Source organism: Ricinus communis, chromosome 9 (assembly GCF_019578655.1).
Source record: "Ricinus communis isolate WT05 ecotype wild-type chromosome 9, ASM1957865v1, whole genome shotgun sequence".
NCBI lineage: Eukaryota > Viridiplantae > Streptophyta > Magnoliopsida > Malpighiales > Euphorbiaceae > Ricinus > Ricinus communis.
This window is the reverse complement of record NC_063264.1, coordinates 2,864,656-2,890,421: the sequence shown is the minus strand read 5'-3', so window position 1 is coordinate 2,890,421 and position 25,766 is coordinate 2,864,656. Positions and strand designations below refer to the sequence as shown.

The window sequence follows — 25,766 nt, the reverse complement described above, 5'->3', positions numbered from 1 at the left end:
CATAGCTTCACAAACAGAAGGAAACTCCTCCACAACCTCATCAGGCGGAAGCGAACCAAGCTCACCAGAAGAAAGATCTCGAAAAGCTCTGGATGGATGTCAGAATACACAACCGGAGAAGGACTCTCAAAGGAGGAACAAGAAGCAATGATGATGATAATAGCAGAAGATCCAATTACATACAATGAAGCTGTGAAAGAAAAAAGATGGAGAGAGGCAATGGCTAAAGAGATTGACTCGATAGAGAAAAATGGCACGTGGAGACTCACAACCTTGCCGAGAGGAGTCAAAGCCATTGGAGTTAAATGGGTTTTCAAAACCAAGCTTAATGAGCATGGTGATATAGAGAAGCACAAAGCAAGATTGGTGGCCAAAGGCTATGCGCAACAATATGGGATTGACTACATATAGGTGTTTGCTCCAGTGGCTCGTCTTGATACAATAAGACTTATCCTGGCAACCGCAGCACAAAATAAGTGGGAAGTATATCAGTTAGATGTCAAGAGTGCATTCCTTCAAGGAAAACTTGAAGAAGAGGTGTATGTACAACAACCTATTGGCTTTGAGAAAAAGGGAGAAGAAGAAAAGGTATATAAGCTAAACAAAGCTTTATATGAACTGAAACAGGCTCCACGAGCATGGTACAGCCGCATAGAATCCTACTTCATTAAAGAGGGCTTCAAAAGGTGCGCATCTGAACATACTCTTTTTACAAAAGAGAAGGAGGGAGGTAAACTCCTAATTGTCAGTCTTTACGTTGATGATTTGATTTATACTAGGAATAATAAAGGCACGTGTGAGGAATTTAAGATATCAATGATGCATGAATTTGACATGTCTGATTTGGGAAGGATGAGATATTTTCTTGGCGTGGAAGTCATACAGAATTCGAAGGGAATATTCATGTGTCAAAGAAAATATGCGAGAGAAGTGCTGGAAAGGTTTGGCATGTCTGATAGCAAACCGGTTGGAAATCCTATTGTGCCAAGCACAAGGCTTTCCAAGGATGAGAAGGGAACCAAGATCGATTCAACCATGTTCAAACAAGTTGTTGGGAGCCTGATGTACTTGGCGGCAACTAGACCAGACATAATGTTTGGAGTGAGTTTGATTAGCAGATATATGTCATCTCCAACTGAGGAGCATTGGTGCGCAACAAAGAGGATATTAAGATACATTAATGGTACAGTTGAAATGGGAATTCTTTACAAAGGTGAAAGCATCACAGACTTGGTGGCATACACGGACAACGACTTTGCAGGAGATCTTAATGACAGGAAAAGTATTTCTGGGTTTGTATTTCTTCTTGCAGGAGGAGCAGTTTCTTGGTCATCAAAGAAGTAGCCTGTGATGACATTATCTACCACTGAAGCTGAGTACATTGCCGCAGCTTCTTGCGCGTGTCAATATATTTGGCTCATGAGGTTGCTCGAAAAACTTGGGCATAAAGGAGAAGAAGGCAGCCTAATGTACTGCAACAACAGTTCAACAATACAATTATCGAAGCACTCTGTGTTCCATGATAAAAGTAAACACATAGATGTGAAGTTTCATTTTTTAAGAGACTTGGTGAATGGAGGAACTGTGAAACTAAGGCACTGTAATACTGAGAATCAGATTGCAGATATTATGACAAAACCATTGAAGAAAGAACAGTTTATCAAGCTTCGAGAGATGATGGGCATGATGTCTACAATAGAAATAAGCTGATTTACTTACAATATTCGGCTTAAAGAAGGGATTGATGGACTTATTCTTCCGTAAAATTAGTTACCTTTGAACTAATTTTATGCAGTTGCTATTTTCTTTCTGTTTAGTTAATAAAAAGACTTATTATTCAGGTCTGAATAATATCTTTGATTATGTTTTGTTAGACTCTTAGTAGGTAAAAACCTAACGTCTTCTTTAAATTGTAAAAGGCTATTTAAGCCAAGTATTCCTTTTAATCTAAGTGAAATCCTTTTGCTCTTAGCAAATACTGTGTTTGCATTTTATTGTGTAAGTTCTAGCTTCTACACTATTAAGCAACAAGCAACATTTTCCACCAGAGACTCAAAACCAACTGCCAGGCAAACAATATATCGTGCACCCACTTCCTAAGTCCATAAATCCTGACTACAAGCCTTCCAACAAGCTCCAAGTACGCATAAATTTTAATTTCTCTTGTTCTTGATTTTTTTTATTTTCACTTGAATTTCAACAATCGCAACTTAAAGATTGTGATTCTTAGCAGGGGAAGATAGCACTAGCGACAGGAGGAGACTCGGGTATAGGAAGAGCAGTATGCTACTATTTTACAATAGAGGGAGCAACTGTTGCCTTTACATACGTGAAAGGTATAGAGGATAAGGATAAGGATGACACCCTGCAGTTTCTTGACAAAGCGAAAGCAGCCGATGCTAAAGATCCTATTGCCATTGCTACCGATGTTCAATTCGAAGCAAACTGCAAGAAGGTTGTTGATCAAGTTGTCAGTGAGTTTGGAAAGATTGATATTCTAGTGAATAATGCGGGGGAACAACAGTATACCACTAGCATTTAAGATATTACTGAGGCTGATCTTGAGAGAGTCTTCAGAGCCAATATATTTTCTCAATTCTTCATGTCCAAGTAAACAAAATTTCACAAATAGATTTTGCACATCATCTTGCATTAATATCATTCCTGTTCAAGCTGAAGTTTTGATTGACGATGTGCTTTTACCTCTATATATGATGCAGGCATGCTTTGAAGCACATGAGAAAAGGGAGATGTATCATCAACACAGCAACTAGTCTAGCCCTATGTTGGAAGCGCAGAATTGTTAAACTGTAGCTCTGCTAAAGGAGCTGTTGTCACCTTCACAAGGAGTCTGGGCCTTCAGCTTATAAACAAGGGAATTCGTGTCAATGCTGTGGCACCAGGTCCTGTCTGGACGCCATTGCAACCAGCATCTCTACCAGCTGAGAGGGTAGCCACCTTAGGGAACGAGGTGCCAATTTTAAGGGCAGCACAACCTTATGAGATTGCACCTTCTTACGTCTTCCTGGCAGCCAATGAGTGTTCCTCCTATATCACTGTCCAAGTTGTGGATCCTAATGGTATGTTTGACAATTCTAATTTTATCATTAGTCTAATTAATTGTTTAACCAGTGCCTGTCTCGTAGCGCAAACTCAGCAGTTTATTTTTTTTATAAAAAATGTTGAAATACCAAAAGGAAAACTTTGTGTGTCTGAATATGTAGTGGCTTCAGCTGTTTCACATTTCTTGTAATGCAGGTGGTCTGAATGTTAGTGGTTAATCCTGCTTGGGGGTTCTTTGGCATATTTCATTCAATCTGGCTTGGCAGATATAAGTTATGGTTGTTTAAGTATTAGAGATAGGGGATTGATGATCTGGAAGTTGCAGTATGTATGTACTAATAGTGGTGAAATGATGTCCATGTCTGAGGAAATCTAGCTAGAGTCACTATTATCTCGTTAAATAACTGAAGTCACATATGTATGTTTTCATTTCTGCACTTATCAAGTTATTTATCACCAGAAATAATTGCAGTGAACTGTGTTTATTGTGGTAAATTCTCAGGCTAATACATCCTGCTATGCCCATTGTCAGTGAATTGGAAAGAATCAATGGACGGTCGTTAGCATATAATCTTATTTAAATTTTAACACATTAATACAACTTGTAAACTCTATAGAATTTTTATTTTATACGAGGTACAAGATTAGACTTGAGCAACAACGACGGAGACAACAATGCATAAAAAAGAAAAAAAGGAAAAAAATTTGTTTGCCTCTCTATTTGGTATGCGATGATGATTTCTTCTTCAAATGTAACTTTGATATCAATTAATGTATAATAATCTGCACGGATTTTTCTAGAATGTAGATAGTTATTATTTGAGAATACATTCACAAATTTAATGAGTCGTAAATTTTGATGTTTGACAATGTAAAGGATTATGCTTGATTGACCATCCAATGTTTATGATGGCCATAAGGTGAAAAGAGGAGAAATGGCTGTCCTTTGTACTTTTTGTTATATATTTCTCGCGTATACACTAATTTAATAAAATATTAAGATATATTTATATATACGTATTTAAAATATCAAAATATAAAAGACTTATATTTTCGCCTAGTAGATAAGAGATACTAATTTAAAAATACATTCATTTGGGTTTTCAAAAGTAATCAAATATGTTTGCTAATATTTCACCCAAAAAAAAAAAATGTTTGGTGATAGTGTAATCAAATTGAATTCCATTACTATGTAAACAATTTCTTCTTTTAATAATTTACTATTTTTAAATATATTTAGACCATGTTTCGTAACAGTAGAATATAAAGTAAATAAGTATATAAAATGTAATGTAATATAATATAATATAATTATCATCTTATTACTATATTGGTTACAATAAAAAAATACATATATTGTAGCATCTAATATATTTATAGGATTAAGTATAAAATAAAAGATAAAATTAAATGCTAAAATAGATGAATTAAAAAGTATTACTCTCAATTGAATGTTTGATAGCACTGTTTTGTGGACAATTCTCAATACCAGAATAGCTGGTTCCCCTTAGGCTTAGATTGTAATTTTTTCTCTAATTTATGATTGCCGTTTCCGTTTAGTTTTAAGGAAAAAGTCTAATAAACGGATGTAATACTGCATGAAAAGGAAAAGAAAATTCAACACCATTATCCTGTAAGAAATGTGGCTACGTTTTCTAGGGCAAGAACTTTCTAACCAGTTACGGGGGTAAGAAAATCTGCTAAAAGTTTTCGTCTTAAAACTTCTTTGCCCAAGATGCAAACGTGGTACGTTATAACATTTCTAATTCGTGGATAGACCATCATGATCTATTATATAAATCCCTCTCTACCCACTTTCACTGCACAAAACAAAACCAAAGCTAGCTCTCTCTGTTCTGTAATTACTTTTCTACTCTTTCTGATCCCCTTTGGTTGTACTTTAGTTGAGAAGCGACAATTCTCATTTTCCGGCAGAAGAGATGGCAACTCGCCGTGGCTACCGATTTCCACCACAGAGTCAAGATAAGCAACCAGGCAAAGAATATCTGATGCACCCTCTTCCAGAATTCATAAATCCTCACTACAAGCCCTCCAACAAGCTCCAAGTAAAACTGTTATAATATGCGCCATTAGTTCAACTAAATATTGGAATGCCTGTCTTGCAATGTAGGATAATTAAATGTGAGGGTCTCTGTCTTGAAGTGCAGGATTTGATTTATATTATAAATGCTTGGAAGTCTGTCTTGAATTGCTGTGTTTAGTTAAATGCAACTTAACACTCGAGAGTTCTGCTTTTTAGTTAAAGGACTTTAAAATAAAAATATGACACCTTTCTTTTTCTGTTAGAAAAAAAAAAATGAAAATTCTTACAATAAAAAGAATTGTTATGTGAATGTCAATGATCTAAAATATATGTTGTGAAAAATTTCTGTCAGGACAAGGTAGCCCTGGTGACAGGGGGAGATTCTGGAATAGGAAGAGCTGTATCATACTATTTTACATTGGAGGGTGCAACTGTAGCCTTTACATATGTGAAAGGTCGGGAGGATAAAGACAAAGACCACATCCTGAAGATTTTACACGAGGTGAAGGCAGAGGGAGCAAAAGATCCTATTGCCATCCCTACTGATGTTGGATTCGAAGAAAATTGTAGGAAGGTTATTGATCAAATTATGAGTGAATATGGGAAGATCGATATTCTAGTTAATAACGCAGGTGAAGCGCACTACAGTACTACTATTGAAGATATCACTGATCCTATGCTTGAGAGGGTGTTTAGAACCAATATATTTGGTCATTTCTTCATGTCGAGGTAAACCAAAGCGAAATATAATTGTTCAAAGATTTTCTAAATATTTTTTCCTCAAGAATGACTTGTTTTCTTTCTTCCTTTTTTTTTTTTCCTTAAATTTCTTTAATTGGGCTCAATTTGGAGTTGGAAACCATAACCTTGCATCTTTATAGACAACTTCATTCATACCAAGAAATGTAACTAATTTTTTCCTGATAAAGCTAGGTAAAGTAGGAATTACAATTGGTCTTAGAGTATTTACGGAGTATTAATATGTGCAGGCATGCTTTAAAGCATATGAAAGAAGGGGGCTGCATTATCAACACCGCATCTGTTGCAGCTTATGCTGGCTTCTCCTTTATGGTAGACTATAGCTCCACAAAAGGAGCCGTTGTAGCTTTCACAAGGTCTCTAGCTCTGCAGCTTATAGACAGAGGGATTCGTGTGAATGCAGTTGCACCAGGTTCTGTCTGGACACCATTTCAACCGTCAACTTTATCAGCCGAGCAGGTAGCACAAGTAGGAAGTGGAGTACCAATGGACAGGGCAGCGCAGCCTTATGAGATTGCACCTTCTTTTGTCTTCTTGGCTTCCAATGACTGTTCCTCCTACTTCACTGGCCAAGTTCTGCATCCTAATGGTATGTTTTAGAATACTTGTAACAACTAACTATTTGTTTCTGAATTCTGCATATATATTCACTTAATAAATATTTGCTCTTCTTCGATCCTGAGTGCAGGCGGTTTGATTGTCAATGCATGATCCTGGTTCTGGGTTCTTTCTGCCTACTTTCCAAGTTGCAGTAGGGCGTTCAATATGTATTTTCCATTTTATTGTGCTTCATAAATAAGGAAAATGATGTGTATCGTTATAGAATAATATCTAGCTGTTTATTGATGTACTTATCAAGTTAAAATCAAAGAAATGATTGCATTATAAACAGTCCTAGTCAATGGAAAAGGTTCATCGGACGATCTAACCCAATAATTTTTCTTTGATCCAATCTTTATCCGTTGTTATCTCCAAAATGATAACATGGAAATATGAACGAGTCAAAGAATACAAAACTATGAAACTTAGCTACTGAAATTTCTTTGCAGTTGGAAGAAAAAACATGGGAAATTTTTTAAAAATGTTTTAAAATCAACAAAAAATATATTTTTATTATGTAAATAATATTTTTATAAATATTATTTTTCTAACTTTTTTAAATTTAAGGGACGGTTATTTTTTAATTTCTTTTCTGTTGTTTTTCAGTTGTTTTGCAGCTAAAAATAATTAAAAGAATTAAAAATAAATACTTTTAACAAGTTAAAAATTTTATTTTTAATATTTTAATACAGTAAAATTGTAAAAAAAAAAAATGTAAGTATTTTTTGATATCTTTTCAAAAAACATATCAGCAAATGAAAAACACAAGATGGTACATTACAATACATATTCTTGTATTAGATAAAAATAAAAATCATCAAAACATAATACCCATTTATTTTATTATTCATGAATTGCTAATTATCATTTCTTAGAGACGACTGTGTACTTATGGACCTTCTAATCAGTTATCAATCTTAAACTAAGCCGTTCAGTAAGCCTAAAATTAATTTTAATATCTCCAAAACACCCATAATCTTAATATCTCCACTACACCCTCACGTGCTTGTGCTATTAGAATTGAAATATGAATAACAGTAATAGATTTATTATATTTTTTGTTCAAGTTACTGAGTAATTAAATAGAGTGGCCAAAAATCAAATTGTAAACCTTTTAATTTTGGAAGCTCTCCTACCGTATCAAGAAATTATTCTATATAAAAGTTTAAGTTGCTGGGTTTAGTAAGAACTCAATTTTTATTTTAGAAAAAAAAAACATTAAAAAATGCAAAAAGCAAAAGAATGGAAAGAAACATACAATATGGAAAGAAAATGACAGTTTTAGCATGGAATAGGAATATGTAGTGCGCAAACATGGGAGCTCGCCTAGGTAGATTCGGTCTATCACTTACTAAATTAATTATATAGTAACACATAATAATTATTATTAAATGTAATAATTACATTAATTAATTTACTATTAACCATCTATGATTATAAACTAATTAATATAATTAATATACCTAATAAAAAATGCAACGAGTCATCATGTAATTGATTTAATATATGAATAAAGTAAATAATCTCTCTATTTTCAAGATAGAACAGATGGATAGGATTTTATTTGTATTATGAAAATTAATTAATAGACATATACTCGATACAGATCTTATCTCTACTATTTTAGGTCATAGGCCAATAATTCTTATCCAAAAAAAAAAAAAAAACATACGTGCATGTAAGATTTTTGCATGAATTGGTACATATCTCTATTTATATATAATTCGTTCATATTTATTAATTTTAAATAATAAAATATATATTAATTATTTAATATTAAAATATAAAATATTTATAAATTTATTTTTTTTATTAATTATTTAGACAAAAGTTTATTAAATAAGATATATATATATATATATATATATATATATATATATATATATATATATATATATATATATATATATATATATATATATATATTTACTATCAGACTTTACCGGTGAGTGCAACAAAACTTTTCTAATAATCAATTAATAAGAACTTAACATTGTATTTGGTTGAGCTGACTTCTTAAATAGGCACGATGCATATGAAAATATATATATATATATATATATATATATATATATATATATATATTTTGAGTGCTACTTAAGCATCAAAAGCCTAAAAGAAATTAAACTATTTTAATCACTTAAATTAATTGCAGTTTTCCTGGTTAACAGACAAGCTTGCAGCTTGTGTAAGAATATAGTTATTATTTTGGAAACAATAAAAATGAAACAAAGAGAACTTAACGTTAGGCGAAGAACGGAGCAATCACGAGGTGGAGAATGGACAGGAGTGCCTAATCATCGTCTTCAGATTATTCTTTTTCTTTATAATTTTGACTAAGATATATTAATTGATTATATATTATACATTCTTTTTATGTCGTTATTTGAATCAATAATGCAATATTTTAGTTTTGCTGATTTCCTAACTCAGTGATGTTTTATATAACTTTTTGTTCAATTCTAAAACTGGTAAGCAGTCATCTCCGTGCAAAATCACGGTAGTTTTTTTTTTATTTAAATTAAGTATGCGTTTGTTTCTATATACTAAGTCGATACATAATTAATATATATTTATTAATTTTAAATAATAAAATATATATCAACTATTTAATATTTAAATATAAAACACTTATACATATATAATATTTTTTATTAATCATAATATATGTAAATTTATATATATTTCTCAATTTTTACAACCATAAAAGAATCGACTTTCCAAATTAGAACATAAAAAGTCTTACAAGAAAACATGCATGTTTGAACATAAGCTTCTAAAAGGTAAAAAATGTGTGTGTGTCGTATAAGTTATAAGTATCGAACAATAAAAATTTTAGAAAGTTTTAATGCTAATTTATAAACCGGAATTGTAGTGATAATTATAGAAAGAAAAAACACAAATTTGATAAAATAAAAGCAATAAATAATTAAAACATTAAAATTAAGTAGTGGTTATCAATCATCTAATTTCATAATTATTATATTCAACTATATATACATATGAAAAATTCTCTAATATTTTGTATTATAAATATTATCACAATTCCGTGTGATGTCTTGTAACTCATTTTTCATTTTTCTTTTACACTACGCAATGTAGCAATTATAACTCATAAACTTTCTCATCATCCACGTAGCCACATCTTTATCAATTAGATATATATCATTTTCTCCTCTCTTTTCTATTCTTTTAATTTGGTAAATTCTAGAGTGTTATAGTTATAATAACTTTTTAATACTTTTATATAATATTAAATAAAAAATTTAAATTTTAAATTAATTCACATAAAAAGTCTTCTTTTAAAAAAATCTAACGCAAAAATATTTTAATATGTAATTTATATGAAATTTACATATTAAAATATTTTATATAAATTTAATTTCAATTTTATATTTTTTAAATAAATATATAAAAAATATTAAAAACTATAATACTCTAAAATTATCATAATAAGTTTACATTAAATATCATAATAATTAAAATTAAAATTAATTAATTATTTTCTCCAATTGAGACCACTCGACCGATCTCATCCACTTGAAAATTTATATAATAGTTGGTAATTCTACTTTCTAACTACCTTTCCCATTTTATGCCCATTTTATGGGTCAAGATAAAATATAATAAGTTTAAATATATATAAAATGTAAAATTAATTAAGTTGAGTAATAAACTCCGAGTATTAGATTAGTTGGATATTATTATCGAGGGAAGCAACGTGGATTATGGGCTAGTTGGACATTAAGGGCGGCACGGAATCAATTCCACAACTTCAGTATAATGTATATAAAGTCTTCCCCTATTATTTCATTAACAAAACATCATTTATCATCTGTGTTTCTTTTAATTATTGCTTTCTTCCCAGCATAGTTCAGGTGATCAGAAGCCAGTGTTATTTAATTTGCTGATTCTCGCAAAAAATGGCATGCCATAACCGCAGGGAGTACTTTCCACCACAGACTCAGGACCAGCAGCCTGGTAAACAATATGTCATGCACCCACTTCCACACTCCATAAATCCTGATTACAAGCCTTCCAACAAGCTCCATGTAACGCATTCTTTCTACCTTTCTCATTTCGCATGATTATTTCACTTATTATAGTATCATTATTATTAGTATAACCAGAGTTCCAACTTGTAATATCATAAATCCGGAGATGGTTGATCTAATACTACTGAATACTAAATTTTAATGGCAGGGAAAGGTAGCTCTGGTGACAGGAGGAGACTCCGGTATAGGAAGAGCTGTATGCTACTACTTTTCATTAGAGGGTGCAACTGTGGCCTTTACATATGTGAAAGGTATAGAGGATAAGGACAAGGATGACGCCCTGGAGATGGTTCGGAGGGTTAAGGTAAAGGATGCAAAAGACCCTATTGCTATAGCTACTGATATTAGATATGAAGAGAATTGCAAGAAGGTTGTTGATGAAGTTGTGAATGGATATGGGCGGATCGATGTTCTTGTAAACAATGCTGCTTTGGAGCACTATACTTGTTCTATTGAAGAAATTACTGAGGCTGATCTTGAGAGTTTGTTTAGAACCAACATATTTTCTCAGTTCTTCCTCGTCAGGTAACTACAAATATAAACCATAGGTTTCTTGTAGCGATTAGCTTTGGAATTGCGTCAGGGCATCATCTAATTAATGGGTGTGCATGCATTCCAGGCATGCTTTAAAGCACATGAAAGAAGGAAGCAGTATCATCAACACGACATCTGTCTTAGCCTATACAGGCGACCCTAACTTGCTGGATTATTGCTCTACTAAAGGAGCGATTTTAAGCTTTACGAGAGGTCTATCAACGCAGCTTATAGGGAAAGGAATTCGTGTCAATGGTGTAGCACCAGGTCCTATATGGACGCCACTGCAACCGGCATCTTTGCCTGCTGAGGAGGTTGCTATCTTAGGGAGCGACACGCCAATGGACAGAGCAGGACAGCCTTATGAGGTTGCACCTGCATATGTTTTCTTGGCATCCAATGAATGTTCCTCCTACATCACTGGCCAGGTTATACATCCTAACGGTAATTATTTAACACTCAATTAATCCTTGATTATTTTTGTCCGTGGTTTCTTTTCTACAGGACTTATATGGTGCATCAGTTAATTGCTAATTTGATGTTTTCTGTTATTCGCAGGTGGTATGATCATCAACGCTTAAGTTGGCCTGCTCAATGGGTGCTTCTGAACTATTTTCTTTTCTTGTATTTGTTTTGCTAGTGCAAAATGTATACCTATAAGTTTGTACTGGTTGATAAATAAGAGGTAATGAGTTCAGTAACTCATTTCACTGAATAATAATACAATGACTAGTTTATAAATTTTATTATTGCTTTTAACTCCTTTAGTTTTTATTATGTAAATATGTAATATTACAGTACTATTTATGGTGATTAGTTGTGACATAATCATTTCTTATAAATAAATATTATTTATGCGATTTTTATCAATACAATCTAAAAGGATGATAAAAGAATATGTGCGCCGTAGTTGAGTTATAAATAATATTCTATTACCATATTAAGAATCATTAGTTTATAAATTAAACTAATTGTTATTATTAGTATGTTACATTAGCATTGAAAGTAAAAGAATATTGAAGATATAATTTATTATTAAATATATTTAATTTTATAATACTATCTTTTATAATATAAATTAATAAAAATAATTTATAATAATTAAAAATATTGTAATTAATTTAATTTAATTTAATTTATTTATTTTACAAACAAAGAATAGAATTTAAATTTTACTAATAAAAGAATTTATGATTTTATATGTTATAATTATATAATCATTATAATTATTTAACTATTAAATATAATTTTAAAAATAATTATATTACTTGTCACGACCCTACCCGTGGGCCCGTGACCGGCACTAGGGAATGGGTAGGCTTAAGGCCACCGAAACCCGTAGTAAGCCTGACACTCACTGATTTAAAAAAATCTCATCTCAAATTAATATTATTAAAGCCACAATTTATCCTAACAGTTACACTTTACAAAAATACTTCGGTCTGCTAGAAAAAACTAGGCGAGACCTGAAACTCAGAAAATTTACAACTGATACATCTACTATTACTACTGCGGAGAATCTAAGATTTACCAATTTACATACCAAATCAAATACATCACTCGATGATGAAGGAGTCGGGTTACTGAATAAGAGTAGCGAGAGGACTAACAGTCACGAATCTGAAAAACAGTAAATAGAGACTGTCAGTCTCGAGAGTGAGTTAAAATCATATATCTATAACAGTTTCAAATATCTCAATGTCACCTTATTTAATTTTAAAATAATTAATAAATCACGCGAACCATACGTGTCATGTTAAAACATATGTGTCATGCCATACTTAAACAAAATTTATTCCACATGCAACGGGACGGAGTACTTCAGTAGAACTCTAATCCCAACTCTAAAATCTCGATTATTTCAACACTTATGTCTCAACTAACCTCAACTCTATCATCTCAACCTCTCATTCCAACAGATCGGGGCAGAGCAAGCTCGACCAGTGTACCACCTCCCCCAGGTCACTTACCTCCATCAGGTCCACAACTCTCGGCCTTAGCCTTTGGCTCTCTTATCCAATAAGACTGGCCAGAGAGCTTAGCTCGACCAGGGACCTTACCTCCAGTCCTAGTCACTTAAATTTCCAAATAAGCCAGAGCAATACTCGACCGGGGACCTTTACTCCTGGCAACCACACTCTACTAAGCCCTGAGAGCGATGCTCGACCGAGGCAGTCCTAATCTTTCTTTCTTAAAATTTTTTACCTCTTTACCCTTTCCCTATCTCTCTCAGATTATATTGGGACACTCATCCAACTCCTATGTTCTACTGCCGTCCCATCCTGAGTCATCATGCAATATTAAAATTGGTAATAAAGGAAAATCATATTTAAATAGTAATTAAAAGCATCATGCAAATGATAATAATAATAATTAAATGAAAAATTGAAATTGCAAATAAATATTCACAGTAGCAAATCAAATTTTATGCATGACACGTGCGTAAGCGATATATGACTTTAACTCACAGGTTTGGCGACCTCTTAGCTCTGCTCCGGTGCCTCGGTAGGAGCGAGCTGAACGAACTGACAATCTAGTCACGGAAAACAATTTATCAAAACGATGAAACAATTACAATAGATCCTAGGTCTAGATTCCTGGGGATCGACGTAAGAATCTCGACTCAGAACTCAAAGTGAGAATCTCCCCTACAACACGAACATTACCCCCGTAAAAACGGGTCCGGGACTGCCAGGAAAAACACTCTAAATATCCAACAATTTAAACAACGGGAGTCGGGTCCCCAAACTTCACTATTTCCGACTCGCCACACAACACAAAATACGAGGCGGTAAACCGACAAACAATTATTTTTGACTCACAAATATCATCAAGTACTCAATATAATCCAATAGACACAATTAAACCAAGAATTTCTAAAATTAACGGGCCAAAGAAAATTACCGAGACGCTCGATCGCCGGCCGCTTGGGAGTCCGATCGACGATCCGAACACACCATCGAACTCACAACGACGCTACCAAGACGATCCCCGCTTCCGATTTTTCGATCCGACACCCGATCATCCGGGAGAAATTTGCGACGATCACGTCGATTCGCAACGAAGCCCGATCGCCACGAAACCGTGCCATCGCGAAGCTTAATTTGAGGAGAGTCGGGATATGTCCTCCGATCGTCCATCCTCCACGGGATCTCGCCGGGAAAAAACCAAAAACGCCGGTACGCCACCATTTTCTCTCTCTGGATCTTGGTTTACACTGCCGACCACCGCCTAAAACAAAGTCGGAGGCCGAGAGGAGTCGATCGGCACTAAGATCATGCACCACCGAGGAACGCCCACACGGCAAGGAAGCTTCACCATTTTCCTCCTCATTGCGAGAGCTGCCCGTGATGTCTTGCATTGGCCACGTGGCGCCCCGGACAGACTGACCCGTGCCAGCCTCCTTCCTCCGGGTGCTCCTCTCTCTCCCCCGACATCTCTCTTCCTCCCTTCTTCTTCCCCGACTTCCATTCCTTTCAATATCGACATTAGGCCCCCGAACTTTTTCTTATTGCAATTTGGTCCCTCAACTTTCTTAATTACTTACAATTTCATCCTGCAGAATTCCAATTTGACCCCCAAACTTCTTTTTAGCCTTTCAATTAAGCCCCTAACTATTTAATTTGGGCCAAAACCGAATTATTGAAAATACACAATTACAAAAATACCCCTGACCGACATATTTATTTACGAAAATACCAAACTCACAAATTTCCATTAAAACCCCATAAAAATAAAATTATACTTTCAATCCTTATTCCAAAATAAATTTCCAATTTAGTCCTAACACACAATTAAATTAAATAATCAATTTCCAACTTAAAATTTAATACTACTAATCAATTATAATACCAATTTTCCCAAAATTCTTTTAAAAAAAAATCCTTTATAATTTCTTTCAAAATTTTTCAATATATAATTTTACTTATATAAATATGCATTTGGAAAAATTTTGAATAACCAAAATATAATCATTTCTCAAATAGTTTACTTGAATAATTTTTTAAAATTTCAAACTAATTGGGTATAGAAAATAACTCATTTATTTATCTAACATGAACATTCAAAATTTGTATTTAAATCATTCCAATTAAACCGAATAAAAATAAAACTAAAATTAACTTAAATAAAAATTCATTATTAAATATATAAAAAAATTCCGGGTGTTACATTACTAATTATAAATTAATTATATAAGATAAATTTAAAATAAATTTTTAATAAAAATAATATTATTTAAATAAATAAAATAGAGATAATGAAATCAGCAATTGATAGAAATTAAATTAGCTATTAACGGATAAAAAATTATAAAATAAAAATAATAAAATTAATCATTGATTAAATTAAAACCAATTAACTAAAGTGTAATTAGCATTAAATGAAAATACAATATCATTCCAATAAATTAAACAAATATTTAAAAACTTAAAACTTCAATTTATTCTTCACTTACAAGAATATCAAAATGCTCATCTCGGGAAAAGAAATCTTAATCAAAAGCAAAAAAAAATTGCATATTAATCATATGACATAATTTATCGATTTTTTGTGATGTATATACACTAAATGCAAGAGTTTTCCATTTTTCTGTTCTCGTTATCGAAATCCATGCCATTTTGCTACAACGGCAGAGAAAGATAGCTTTGTGACAGGTGGTGAATCTGGTCGGAAGGGCTATATGCTACCATTTTGCACTAGAAGGTGCATCTATGGCCTTTACTTATGTTAAAAGACGTAAAGGAGAAGGGCGAAGACGACACCTTACAGATGTTATACAGCGTGCAAGAGGCCCTATTGCGATACCTATGCTGATCTTGGGTTCAATGGAATTTGCAGAAGGGTTGCTGATCAAGTTGTGAGTGAATATAACCGGTCGATATTCGAGCCAATAATGCAGAAGGATATTCCGAAACTGGAAACAGACAAAAGATCTTTTACAAGAAACATGCCATATATATTAAGCATATGTTATGACAGGAGGAGATTTTGCCTAGTTTGCCTAAAAGGAAAGCAAATTTAAATTATAAATTAACTTCTTAAAAAAAACATTTTTACCAATTTAACTTTTCAACGGTATTTAACGTGAAACAAATACAAATTAACATAATGTAAATCTTTTAAAAAGAATTGAATGCAAACGTAGCTCCAACTAGGTGGACGTACCACCAACTAGTTGGACATTATTGGCGTCGGAAGCAACGTGGATTACCGACAAGTCAGAATGAAGCCAATCAGCACTCACCGCCCACACCGCTAAAATGTATATAAATTCCTTCCCCTATTGCAATCACAACACATCCCATTAAAGCCTGTAATACCTTGCATTTATATATCATCTGCTTTTTTTTTTCTTTTATATTTTCCTGACATAGTTCAGGTGACCAGAAACAAGGGTTATTTAATTTGTAGTTCCTGACCGTTAGAAGAAATGGCAAGCTGCAACTGCAAGGAATACTTTCCACCACAGACTCAGGACCAGCAGCCTGGTAAACAATATGTCATGCACCCACTGCCACAGTCCATAAATCCTGATTACAAGCCTTCCAACAAGCTCCATGTAACGCATTCTTTCTTCCTTTCTCATTTCGCATGATTGTTTATCACTTGTTATCGTGATGATTATTATTATAAACGAAGTCCCCGCTTGTAATATAAATCTAGAGATGGTTCCAATACTGAGTATCCCATTTTAATGGCAGGGAAAGGTAGCTCTGGTAACAGGAGGAGACTCCGGCATAGGAAGAGCTGTATGCTACTACTTTTCATTAGAGGGTGCAACTGTGGCCTTTACATATGTGAAAGGCATAGAAGATAAGGACAAGGATGACGCCCTGGAAATGTTCCAAGAGGTTAAGGCGAAGGATGCAAAAGACCCTATTGCCATAGCTACTGATATTAGATATGAAGAGAACTGCAAGAAGGTTATTGATGAAGTTGTGAATGAATATGGGAGAATCGATGTTCTTGTCAATAATGCTGGTCTGCAGCACTACACTTACTCCATTGAAGAAATTACCGAGGTTGACCTGGAGAGTTTGTTTAGAACCAACATATTTTCTCAGTTCTTCCTCGTCAGGTAACTACAAATATAAACGGCATGTCTCTTGTATCGATTAGCTTTGGCTTAGTGGTACGAGTTGTGTCAGGAGGACATTATTTAATTAATTGTCATGTAAATGCATTGCAGGCATGCTTTAAAGCACATGAAAGAAGGAAGCAGTATTATCAACACGACATCTGTTTTAGCCTATACAGGCCACCCTAACTTGCTGGATTATTGCTCTACTAAAGGAGCGATTTTAAGCTTCACGAGAGGTCTATCAGCGCAGCTTATAGGGAAAGGAATTCGTGTCAATGGTGTAGCACCAGGTCCTACATGGACGCCACTGCAACCGGCATCTTTGCCTGCTGAGGAGGTTGCTATCTTAGGGAGCGACACGCCAATGGACAGAGCAGGACAGCCGCACGAGATTGCACCTGCATATGTTTTCTTGGCATCCAATGAATGTTCCTCCTTCATCACTGGTCAGGTTATACATCCTAACGGTAATTATTTAACACTCAATCCTTGATTATTTTTTTCTAAGGTTTCTTTTCAACAGGAATTATGGTGCATCAGTCAATGGCTAATTTGATGTTTTCTGTTATTCGCAGGTGGTATCATTGTCAATGCTTAAGTTTGCCTGCTCTACGAGTCCTTCTGGGCCATTTTCTTTTCTGGTATTTGTTCTGATTGTGAAAAGTGTATGTGGTTGATAAATAAGAGGTAATGAGTGCAGTAACTCATTACAGTGAATGTAATGAAAATAATGATTATTTTATACTTATTATTGCTACAATTCATTGAGATTTAATTATGTGCATATTTAATAATTAATTAGTTATTACAATAATCATTTCTTATAAATATTTTTTTTTGATGGAGGAGTTTGATACATGTGTAAATTAGATGGACAGGTTGGCTACTCCAAGATGTATCATACTCAAATCATTGTCTTGCATGTTTTAACGCTTAAGCAATGAAAAAGTGATACCTATTTATAATTTTTATGATTTTTTTCATAAATGTCACTCTTTCAATAATAAGTTGTGAGTAGCAAAAAAAACCCTTAAAAATTGTTTGATCCTCTTACACATTATATGTAATTAAATATTATTTATACGATTTCTAAAAAGTCAAGTGTAAAAGGAGGAACAAAAGATAGGCTTAAATGCCGGAAAAGCATTGACATATGAGTTTAGCTAATTGTTAAAAAATCACATATTTTCGACTTTTTCTTAAATTTAGTAAACTTTATTTGTTTTATATTTTCTAGTAATATATTATGATAATATATTCAAATCTAATTTTCAGTGACATACATTGATAGCGAGAAAAATTATTAATTAAAAAATTTATATAAAAAGTACCATTTAGTATCATCCAACTTTCTTATAAATTCGTCTCTCACAAATCTTTTTTTATTAATTCAGATTAGAAATAAGAAATTTTATTATTTTTGAATTATAAAAAAAGAATAAAGATGTGAGTAGGTTGAGAATAATATATAAAATAAGAGTATTTTATTTAAATTATTTGGTTAATAATATTATTATTATTTTTTAATCATCATTTGTTTTCAGTGTCAACTCAATATTTCTTGAAATGTTAGTAACTAAAAACTAGATTTCAAATAAGTGTTATAGTATAAAACTAAAATAGATAAAACAAATAGTACTTTGCAACATTTAAGAAAAATTCCAAAGTAGATGGTTTTTTCTTTTTTGATAATTAAGCCAAATCAATATGTTAATATTTTTTTTGTCAAAAAAATTCGTGTGAACATTTTCATATATTAAATTCGTCGGAATATTAAAATTAATATAAATATTCTAATTTATGATTTAAGTTGATAAACTTTATATTACATATTAAATTTGATAAAACAGTAAAACTAGATATATAATAAGATAATTAAGCCTAAGAAAATATGATGCATTGTAGTAGAGTTATATCCCCTCGCCAGATCAACTGAAGTCCAACTGAAGGCCTTTTCAAGGATCAAACACACACATACACACGATATTTATTCTCCAATGACAACAATATCAACATGCTAATCTTGGAGAAATCAATCTTAATCAAAAGTAAACACTACATATTGGTCATATCACATAATTTTATCGGTTTTTTGTGATGTATGCGTGTACACTGAGTTCTCCATTTCTCTGTTCATCTGTGAGCTCGGTATCCAAATACATAAGCTGTCAAAGAAAGTGTCTTGTTCATCAGCAAACTGCCACATGGGTGACATGCAGGCAAACGTGGCAATTAACATAGCACTAAGAGGTAACCAGACATGTGGCCGTGTGCCTGTATCTCTATCTATTTGGTGCCATATTGTTGCCTGTAAAAGTCCCAATATACGTTGCAGGCAAAGGTATAGTAATTCTCTCGGCGTCTGTTAATTTGACTTCGTTTCTGCACATGAAAAAATGGCCAGCGGTGATGAGGAACTGTTCCCCCCACAGAGTCAAGAGCAGCAGCCAGGCAAAGAATATGGGATGCACCCACTTCCTCAAGCCATAAACCCTGACTATAAACCTTCCAATAAGCTCCATGTACATACTCGTCCCTTTAATTTATCCCTTTAATTTCTTTTCGTTTATAGACAGGGACCATTCAGATATAACTGTTTCATGCATGTTAATAATGGCAGGGAAAGATAGCTTTAGTGACAGGAAGGACTCTGGTATAGGAAGAGCTGTATGCTACCATTTTGCACTAGAAAGTGCAAGTGTAGCCTTCACTTATGTTGAAGGCATAGAAGAGAAGGACAAAGACGACACCTTACAGATGTTATACAGTGTCCAAGCAACCGGTGCAAGAGATCCTATTGCTGTACCTGATCTTGGATTCGATGAGAATTGCGAAAGGGTTGTTGATCAAGTTGTGACTGAATATGGCCGGGTCGATATTCTAGTCAATAATGCAGCTGAACAGCACTTAACTAAAAGTATGGATGATATTACAGCACCCAGGCTTGAGAGGGTGTTCAGAACCAACATATTTTCTCAGTTCTTCATGACCAGGTCAAAAAATCAGACAAGAATACCATATTTATCTCCTTGACTTGTGTTTCTCTTGTTGAAATCTTGAGTGGCACAGGCATTGTTTGAAGCATATGAAAGAAGGTAGCAGCGTCATTAACTCGACATCTGTTACTGCCTATACTGGAGGCTCAGAGATTCTGGACTATAGCTCCACAAAAGGGGCTATTGTAGCTTTTACTAGGGGTTTGGCTCTGCAGCTTGTAGGCAGAGGAATTCGTGTAAATGGTGTGGCTCCAGGTCCTGTATGGACGCCATTGCAACCAGCATCTATGCCACCTGAAATGGTAAAACGCTTAGGATCCCAGGTGCCAATGGGAAGGGCGGCGCAGCCTTACGAAATTGCACCTTCTTATGTCTTCCTGGCATCCAATGAGTGCTCCTCCTACTTCATTGAGTTTGACTTGGTTTAGAATTAGCTTGTTGTATATTGGTTAGCTTGTTGTATAATGGTTAGTTTGTTGTATGAGATTGATCTTCAACTGGATTTGTATATCTGGATTTGTATATATAGTCCTAACGGATGATCAATGAAAAGGTGAATCGGTCATAAGTTTTAGTCCAAATTTATCATGGTATTAGAGCCATCAGACCTCTGATTGGCTAAAAAAAAAATAGAAGAAGAGAGGAGAATGTGAGAGAGAAATACATCGATGACAGGTGAAAGCAAGAAATCTGTATACATCTTGTCATCAAATGATAATCCTTGATAATCCTGGTAATATAATAACTCAGGTGCAATTGAAGGAAAATAATTATGATGAATGGGCTCGTTCAATACGAACAGCATTGCGAGCAAAGAAAAAATTTGGTAATTTAGTTTTATTGATGGGACCGTGACAGAATCTAATGAAAATGACGAAAGCTTATAAGATTGGTGGACTGAATTCTATGATTGTATCATGGATAATGAATACAATCAGTCCAATAGTAAAATCTACTAGATCTGTGGGATGATATTAAAGACTGTTTTTCGGTGACCGATGGTGTAAGAATACAGCAGCTGAAAGCAGAACTTGCTAATTGCAAACAATAAGGATCATCATTGGTGAATTATTATGCCAAATTGAAGCAATTATAGAAAGAACTGGTCATTTTTGATGTGATTTCGTCATGCAAGTGTAGGGGTTGCAAGTGCAACATTGCAGCTGAATTAACAAGAAACGAGAAGAAGAAAAACTCCATCAATTCCTGATGGGGTTGGATGATGTATATGGAACAGTCCGTTCAAATATTCTGAGCTATACTCCATTGTCTGGTGTGAGTAAAGCTTATTCTTTGATGTGTCAAGAGGAAAGAATTAGAAATGTCTCAAAAGGCAAGGAGATCAAAAGTGAGACAGTCAACTTTATGGTCCAAACTAAAGATAAAAGTGTTGTCTGCACACATTGCAATCGAGAAGGGCATGATGCTGATGGTTGTTTTCAGTTAATTGGATACCCAAATTGGTGGGGTGGTCGACCAAAAACATCTGGTCGAGGTCGACAAAATGGAGGAAGAGGTCGTGGCAAGTTTGCAGGAAGAGGAAGAACTGGAGTGAGAGTTAATGCTGCACATGCTATTGGGCAATCCGTTGCAGAAACAAAGAATCCTGCAACTCCTGGAGATTTGACAAGTGAACAATGGGCAGCCGTTCTCAGTTTGCTGAACTCATGCAAACCAGGGACTGATAAGAAAATGACTGGTAAGAAAAATCTTACTTGGATAATTGACTCCGGAGCTACTCAACATATGACAGGAAATTCAGGCAATCTAATTAACTTAAAGAGGATATTAGGTTGTCCTATTGGTTTACCCAATGGGAATCAAGTGATGGCATTGCAAGAGGGAACACTTCGCATGGGAAAACAAATGCAATTAGAAAATGTTCTTTATGCTCCAGGATTACATTGCAATCTGATTTATGTGTCACAGTTAGTTGATGACTTAAAATGCGATGTGTTATTCACTAATGAGCTTTGTTTAATACAGGACCGCACTTCGAGGACGGTGATTGGAGCAGGTGAACGATGCAAGGGGCTTTATTACTTCAAGAAGGAGTTATCAGCTCAAGCACATCAAGCTCGGTTGATGAATTCATATGACCTGTGGCATAGAAGGATGGGACATCCATCTTCTAAGATAGTAGGATTAATCCTTGGCATTAAGAATAACTTAGGCGCGAATACAAATTGTGATACTTGTTTCAAAGCTAAACAAATTAGAGAAGTATTCGCTCAGTGGGAATAGAGCTAGTGAAATATTTGAACTTGTTCATTGTGATTTGTGGGGGCCTTATAGAGTCTCAAGTTCTTGTAATGCATCCTATTTCCTTACGATTGTTGATGATTTTTCCAGATGTGTGTGGACATATCTGATAATAGACAAGACAGAAGTAGGACGTATCTTGCAAAATTATATTGCCATGGTTCACAGACAATTTGACAATAATGTTAAAATAGTCAGAAGCGATAATGGAACTGAGTTCATAAGTTTGAAAAATTATTTCTCTACTAGTGGAATCATTCATCAGACTTCATGTGTGGGAACTCCACAATGTAGGCAGACGAGTGGAAAGTAAGCATCGTCATATACTCAATGCCGGCAAGGGCTTTGAAGTTTCAAGCAAATTTACCAATTGAATTTTGGGGCGAATGTGTGCTGACTGCTGGATACTTGATCAACCGAGCTCCCTCTCAACTTTTAGGAGGAAATACGCCTTATGAAGCACTGTATGGTAAGCCTCCTAATTATAACTACATTCGTACTTTCGGGTGTTTGTGTTATGCAAAGAACTTGAACAGGAACAAAGATAAGTTTGCTAGTAGAAGTACACGGTGTGTTTTTTTAGGATATCCATTTGGTCAGAAAGGATGGCGATTGTATGATTTAGAAACACATAAATTTTTTGTATCACGTGATGTTGTGTTCTGTGAAGAAGAATTTCCATATGCAGCTGATCATGTTCAACTCAGCAAGCATAAAATCTCATTTGAACAATTCCAAGTAAATGGATGTTCTGAAAATGAGGTGGAAGGAGATAGAATCAGACAAAATAATCTTGGCGCTGTAGAAGACGAGCACTTGGAATGTGCTGATGATGAAGGTGCTGAATTGAGGGAGGGAATTACAGATATAGAGCCCAGGTTATAATGTGTAGTTGAAGTAGAAGGTGAGAAAGAACTTGAAGTAGAAGGTGAGAAAGAACTTGGGCGTGGTCTTCGCTCAAAACAACAATCTACACGGCTGAAGGATTTTGTAACTTATTGCAAGACACTAGCCCCTCTGCATGTTCATCCAAACTGCATCGTCCTCGGGGTATGTCCTACGACTTGGCTAAATTTGTGAATTACACTAATTTTTCACCCAAGCATCAAGCTTTCTTAGCAGCCATAACAGCCAATGTGGAGCCCAAATTTTATCATCAAGCAGTGAAGAATGCTCTGGAGTGAGAGTTAATGCTGCACATGCTATTGGGCAATCCGTTGCAGAAACAAAGAATCCTGCAACTCCTGGAGATTTGACAAGTGAACAATGGGCGTTCTCAGTTTGCTGAACTCATGCAAACCAGTGGACTGATAAGAAAATGACTGGTAAGAAAAATCTTACTTGGATAATTGACTCCGGAGCTACTCAACATATGACAGGAAATTCAGGCAATCTAATTAACTTAAAGAGGATATTAGGTTGTCCTATTGGTTTACCCAATGGGAATCAAGTGATGGCATTGCAAGAGGGAACACTTGATGGGAAAACAAATGCAATTAGAAAATGTTCTTTATGCTCCGTGATTACATTGCAATCCCGATTTATGTGTCACAGTTAGTTGATGACTTAAAATGCGATGTGTTATTCACTAATGAGCTTTGTTTAATGCTGAGGACCGCACTTCCGAGGGACGGTGATTGGAGCAGTGAACGATGCAAGGGGCTTTATTACTTCAAGAAGGAGTTATCAGCTCAAGCACATCAAGCTCGGTTGATGAATTCATATGACCTGTGGCATAGAAGGATGGGACATCCATCTTCTAAGATAGTAGGATTAATCCTTGGCATTAAGAATAACTTAGGCGCGAATACAAATTGTGATACTTGTTTCAAAGCTAAACAAATTAGAGAAGTATTCTGTTCTAGTGGGAATAGAGCTAGTGAAATATTTGAACTTGTTCATTGTGATTTGTGGGGGCCTTATAGAGTCTCAAGTTCTTGTAATGCATCCTATTTCCTTACGATTGTTGATGATTTTTCCAGATGTGTGGACATATCCGATAATAGACAAGTAGGACGTATCTTGCAAAATTATATTGCCATGGTTCATAGACAATTTGACAATAATGTTAAAATAGTCAGAAGCGATAATGGAACTGAGTTCATAAGTTTGAAAAATTATTTCTCTACTAGTGGAATCATTCATCGGACTTCATGTGGGAACTCCACAATGGGCGGACGAGTGGAAAGTAAGCATCGTCATATCTTGAATGTGGCAAGGGCTTTGAAGTTTCAAGCAAATTTACCAATTGAATTTTGGGGGCGAATGTGTCACGGATACTTGATCAACCGAGCTCCCTCTCAACTTTTAGGAGGAAATACGCCTTATGAAGCCTTTGTATGGTAAGCCTCCTAATTATAACTACATTCGTACTTTCGGGTGTTTGTGTTATGCAAAGAACTTGAACAGGAACAAAGATAAGTTTGCTAGTAGAAGTACACGGTGTGTTTTTTTAGGATATCCATTTGGTCGGAAAGGATGGCGATTGTATGATTTAGAAACACATAAATTTTTGTATCACGTGATGTTGTGTTCGTGAAGAAGAATTTCCATATGCACCGGTGATCATGTTCAACTCAAGCATAAAATCTCATTTGAACAATTCCAAGTAAATGGATGTTCTGAAAATGAGGTGGAAGGAGATAGAATCAGACAAAATAATCTTGGCGCTGTAGAAGACGAGCACTTGGAATGTGCTGATGATGAAGGTGCTGAATTGAGGGAGGGAATTACAGATATAGAGCCCAGGTTATAATGTGTAGTTGAAGTAGAAGGTGAGAAAGAACTTGAAGTAGAAGGTGAGAAAGAACTTGGGCGTGGTCTTCGCTCAAAACAACAATCTACACGGCTGAAGGATTTTGTAACTTATTCGGCACAGTGCAAAGACACTAGCCCCTCTGCATGTTCATCCAAACCTGCATCGTCCTCAGGTATGTCCTATGACTTGGCTAAATTTGTGAATTACACTAATTTTTCACCCAAGCATCAAGCTTTCTTAGCAGCCATAACAGCCAATGTGGAGCCCAAATTTTATCATCAAGCAGTGAAGAATGCTCTGGAGTGAGAGTTAATGCTGCACATGCTATTGGGCAATCCGTTGCAGAAACAAAGAATCCTGCAACTCCTGGAGATTTGACAAGTGAACAATGGGCAGCCGTTCTCAGTTTGCTGAACTCATGCAAACCAGTGGACCGATAAGAAAATGACCGGTAAGAAAAATCTTACTTGGATAATTGACTCCGGAGCTACTCAACATATGACAGGAAATTCAGGCAATCTAATTAACTTAAAGAGGATATTAGGTTGTCCTATTGGTTTACCCAATGGGAATCAAGTGATGGCATTGCAAGAGGGAACACTTCGCATGGGAA

The 25,766-nt window shown here is 34.6% G+C and overlaps 4 protein-coding genes and 1 pseudogene across 4 annotated transcripts; all 5 read left to right on the top strand.

The window, feature by feature from the left end:
• The first annotated feature begins 1,350 nt into the window (after positions 1-1,350).
• Positions 1,351-3,281, top strand: LOC125368597 (glucose and ribitol dehydrogenase homolog 2-like). Its single transcript, XM_048379252.1, has 5 exons — positions 1,351-1,681; positions 2,010-2,140; positions 2,234-2,523; positions 2,815-3,080; positions 3,259-3,281. Exons 1-5 carry the CDS (start codon positions 1,351-1,353, stop codon positions 3,279-3,281), a joined length of 1,041 nt encoding a protein of 346 aa, XP_048235209.1.
• A 1,478-nt stretch (positions 3,282-4,759) lies between these two features.
• LOC8271597 (glucose and ribitol dehydrogenase) lies at positions 4,760-6,757 on the top strand. The gene is made up of 4 exons (XM_002517144.4): positions 4,760-5,129; positions 5,460-5,836; positions 6,097-6,455; positions 6,555-6,757. Exons 1-4 carry the CDS (start codon positions 5,004-5,006, stop codon positions 6,575-6,577), a joined length of 885 nt encoding a protein of 294 aa, XP_002517190.2. The 5' UTR covers positions 4,760-5,003; the 3' UTR covers positions 6,578-6,757.
• Positions 6,758-10,276: 3,519 nt separating this feature from the next.
• On the top strand, positions 10,277-11,801 carry LOC8271598 (glucose and ribitol dehydrogenase homolog 2). Its single transcript, XM_002517145.4, has 4 exons — positions 10,277-10,518; positions 10,670-11,046; positions 11,141-11,499; positions 11,614-11,801. Exons 1-4 carry the CDS (start codon positions 10,390-10,392, stop codon positions 11,634-11,636), a joined length of 888 nt encoding a protein of 295 aa, XP_002517191.1. The 5' UTR covers positions 10,277-10,389; the 3' UTR covers positions 11,637-11,801.
• A 4,476-nt stretch (positions 11,802-16,277) lies between these two features.
• On the top strand, positions 16,278-17,901 carry LOC8271599 (glucose and ribitol dehydrogenase homolog 2). Its single transcript, XM_002517146.3, has 4 exons — positions 16,278-16,615; positions 16,758-17,134; positions 17,246-17,604; positions 17,713-17,901. Exons 1-4 carry the CDS (start codon positions 16,487-16,489, stop codon positions 17,733-17,735), a joined length of 888 nt encoding a protein of 295 aa, XP_002517192.1. The 5' UTR covers positions 16,278-16,486; the 3' UTR covers positions 17,736-17,901.
• Positions 17,902-19,395: 1,494 nt separating this feature from the next.
• On the top strand, positions 19,396-20,714 carry LOC8271600 (annotated as a pseudogene).
• Positions 20,715-25,766: the final 5,052 nt, after the last annotated feature.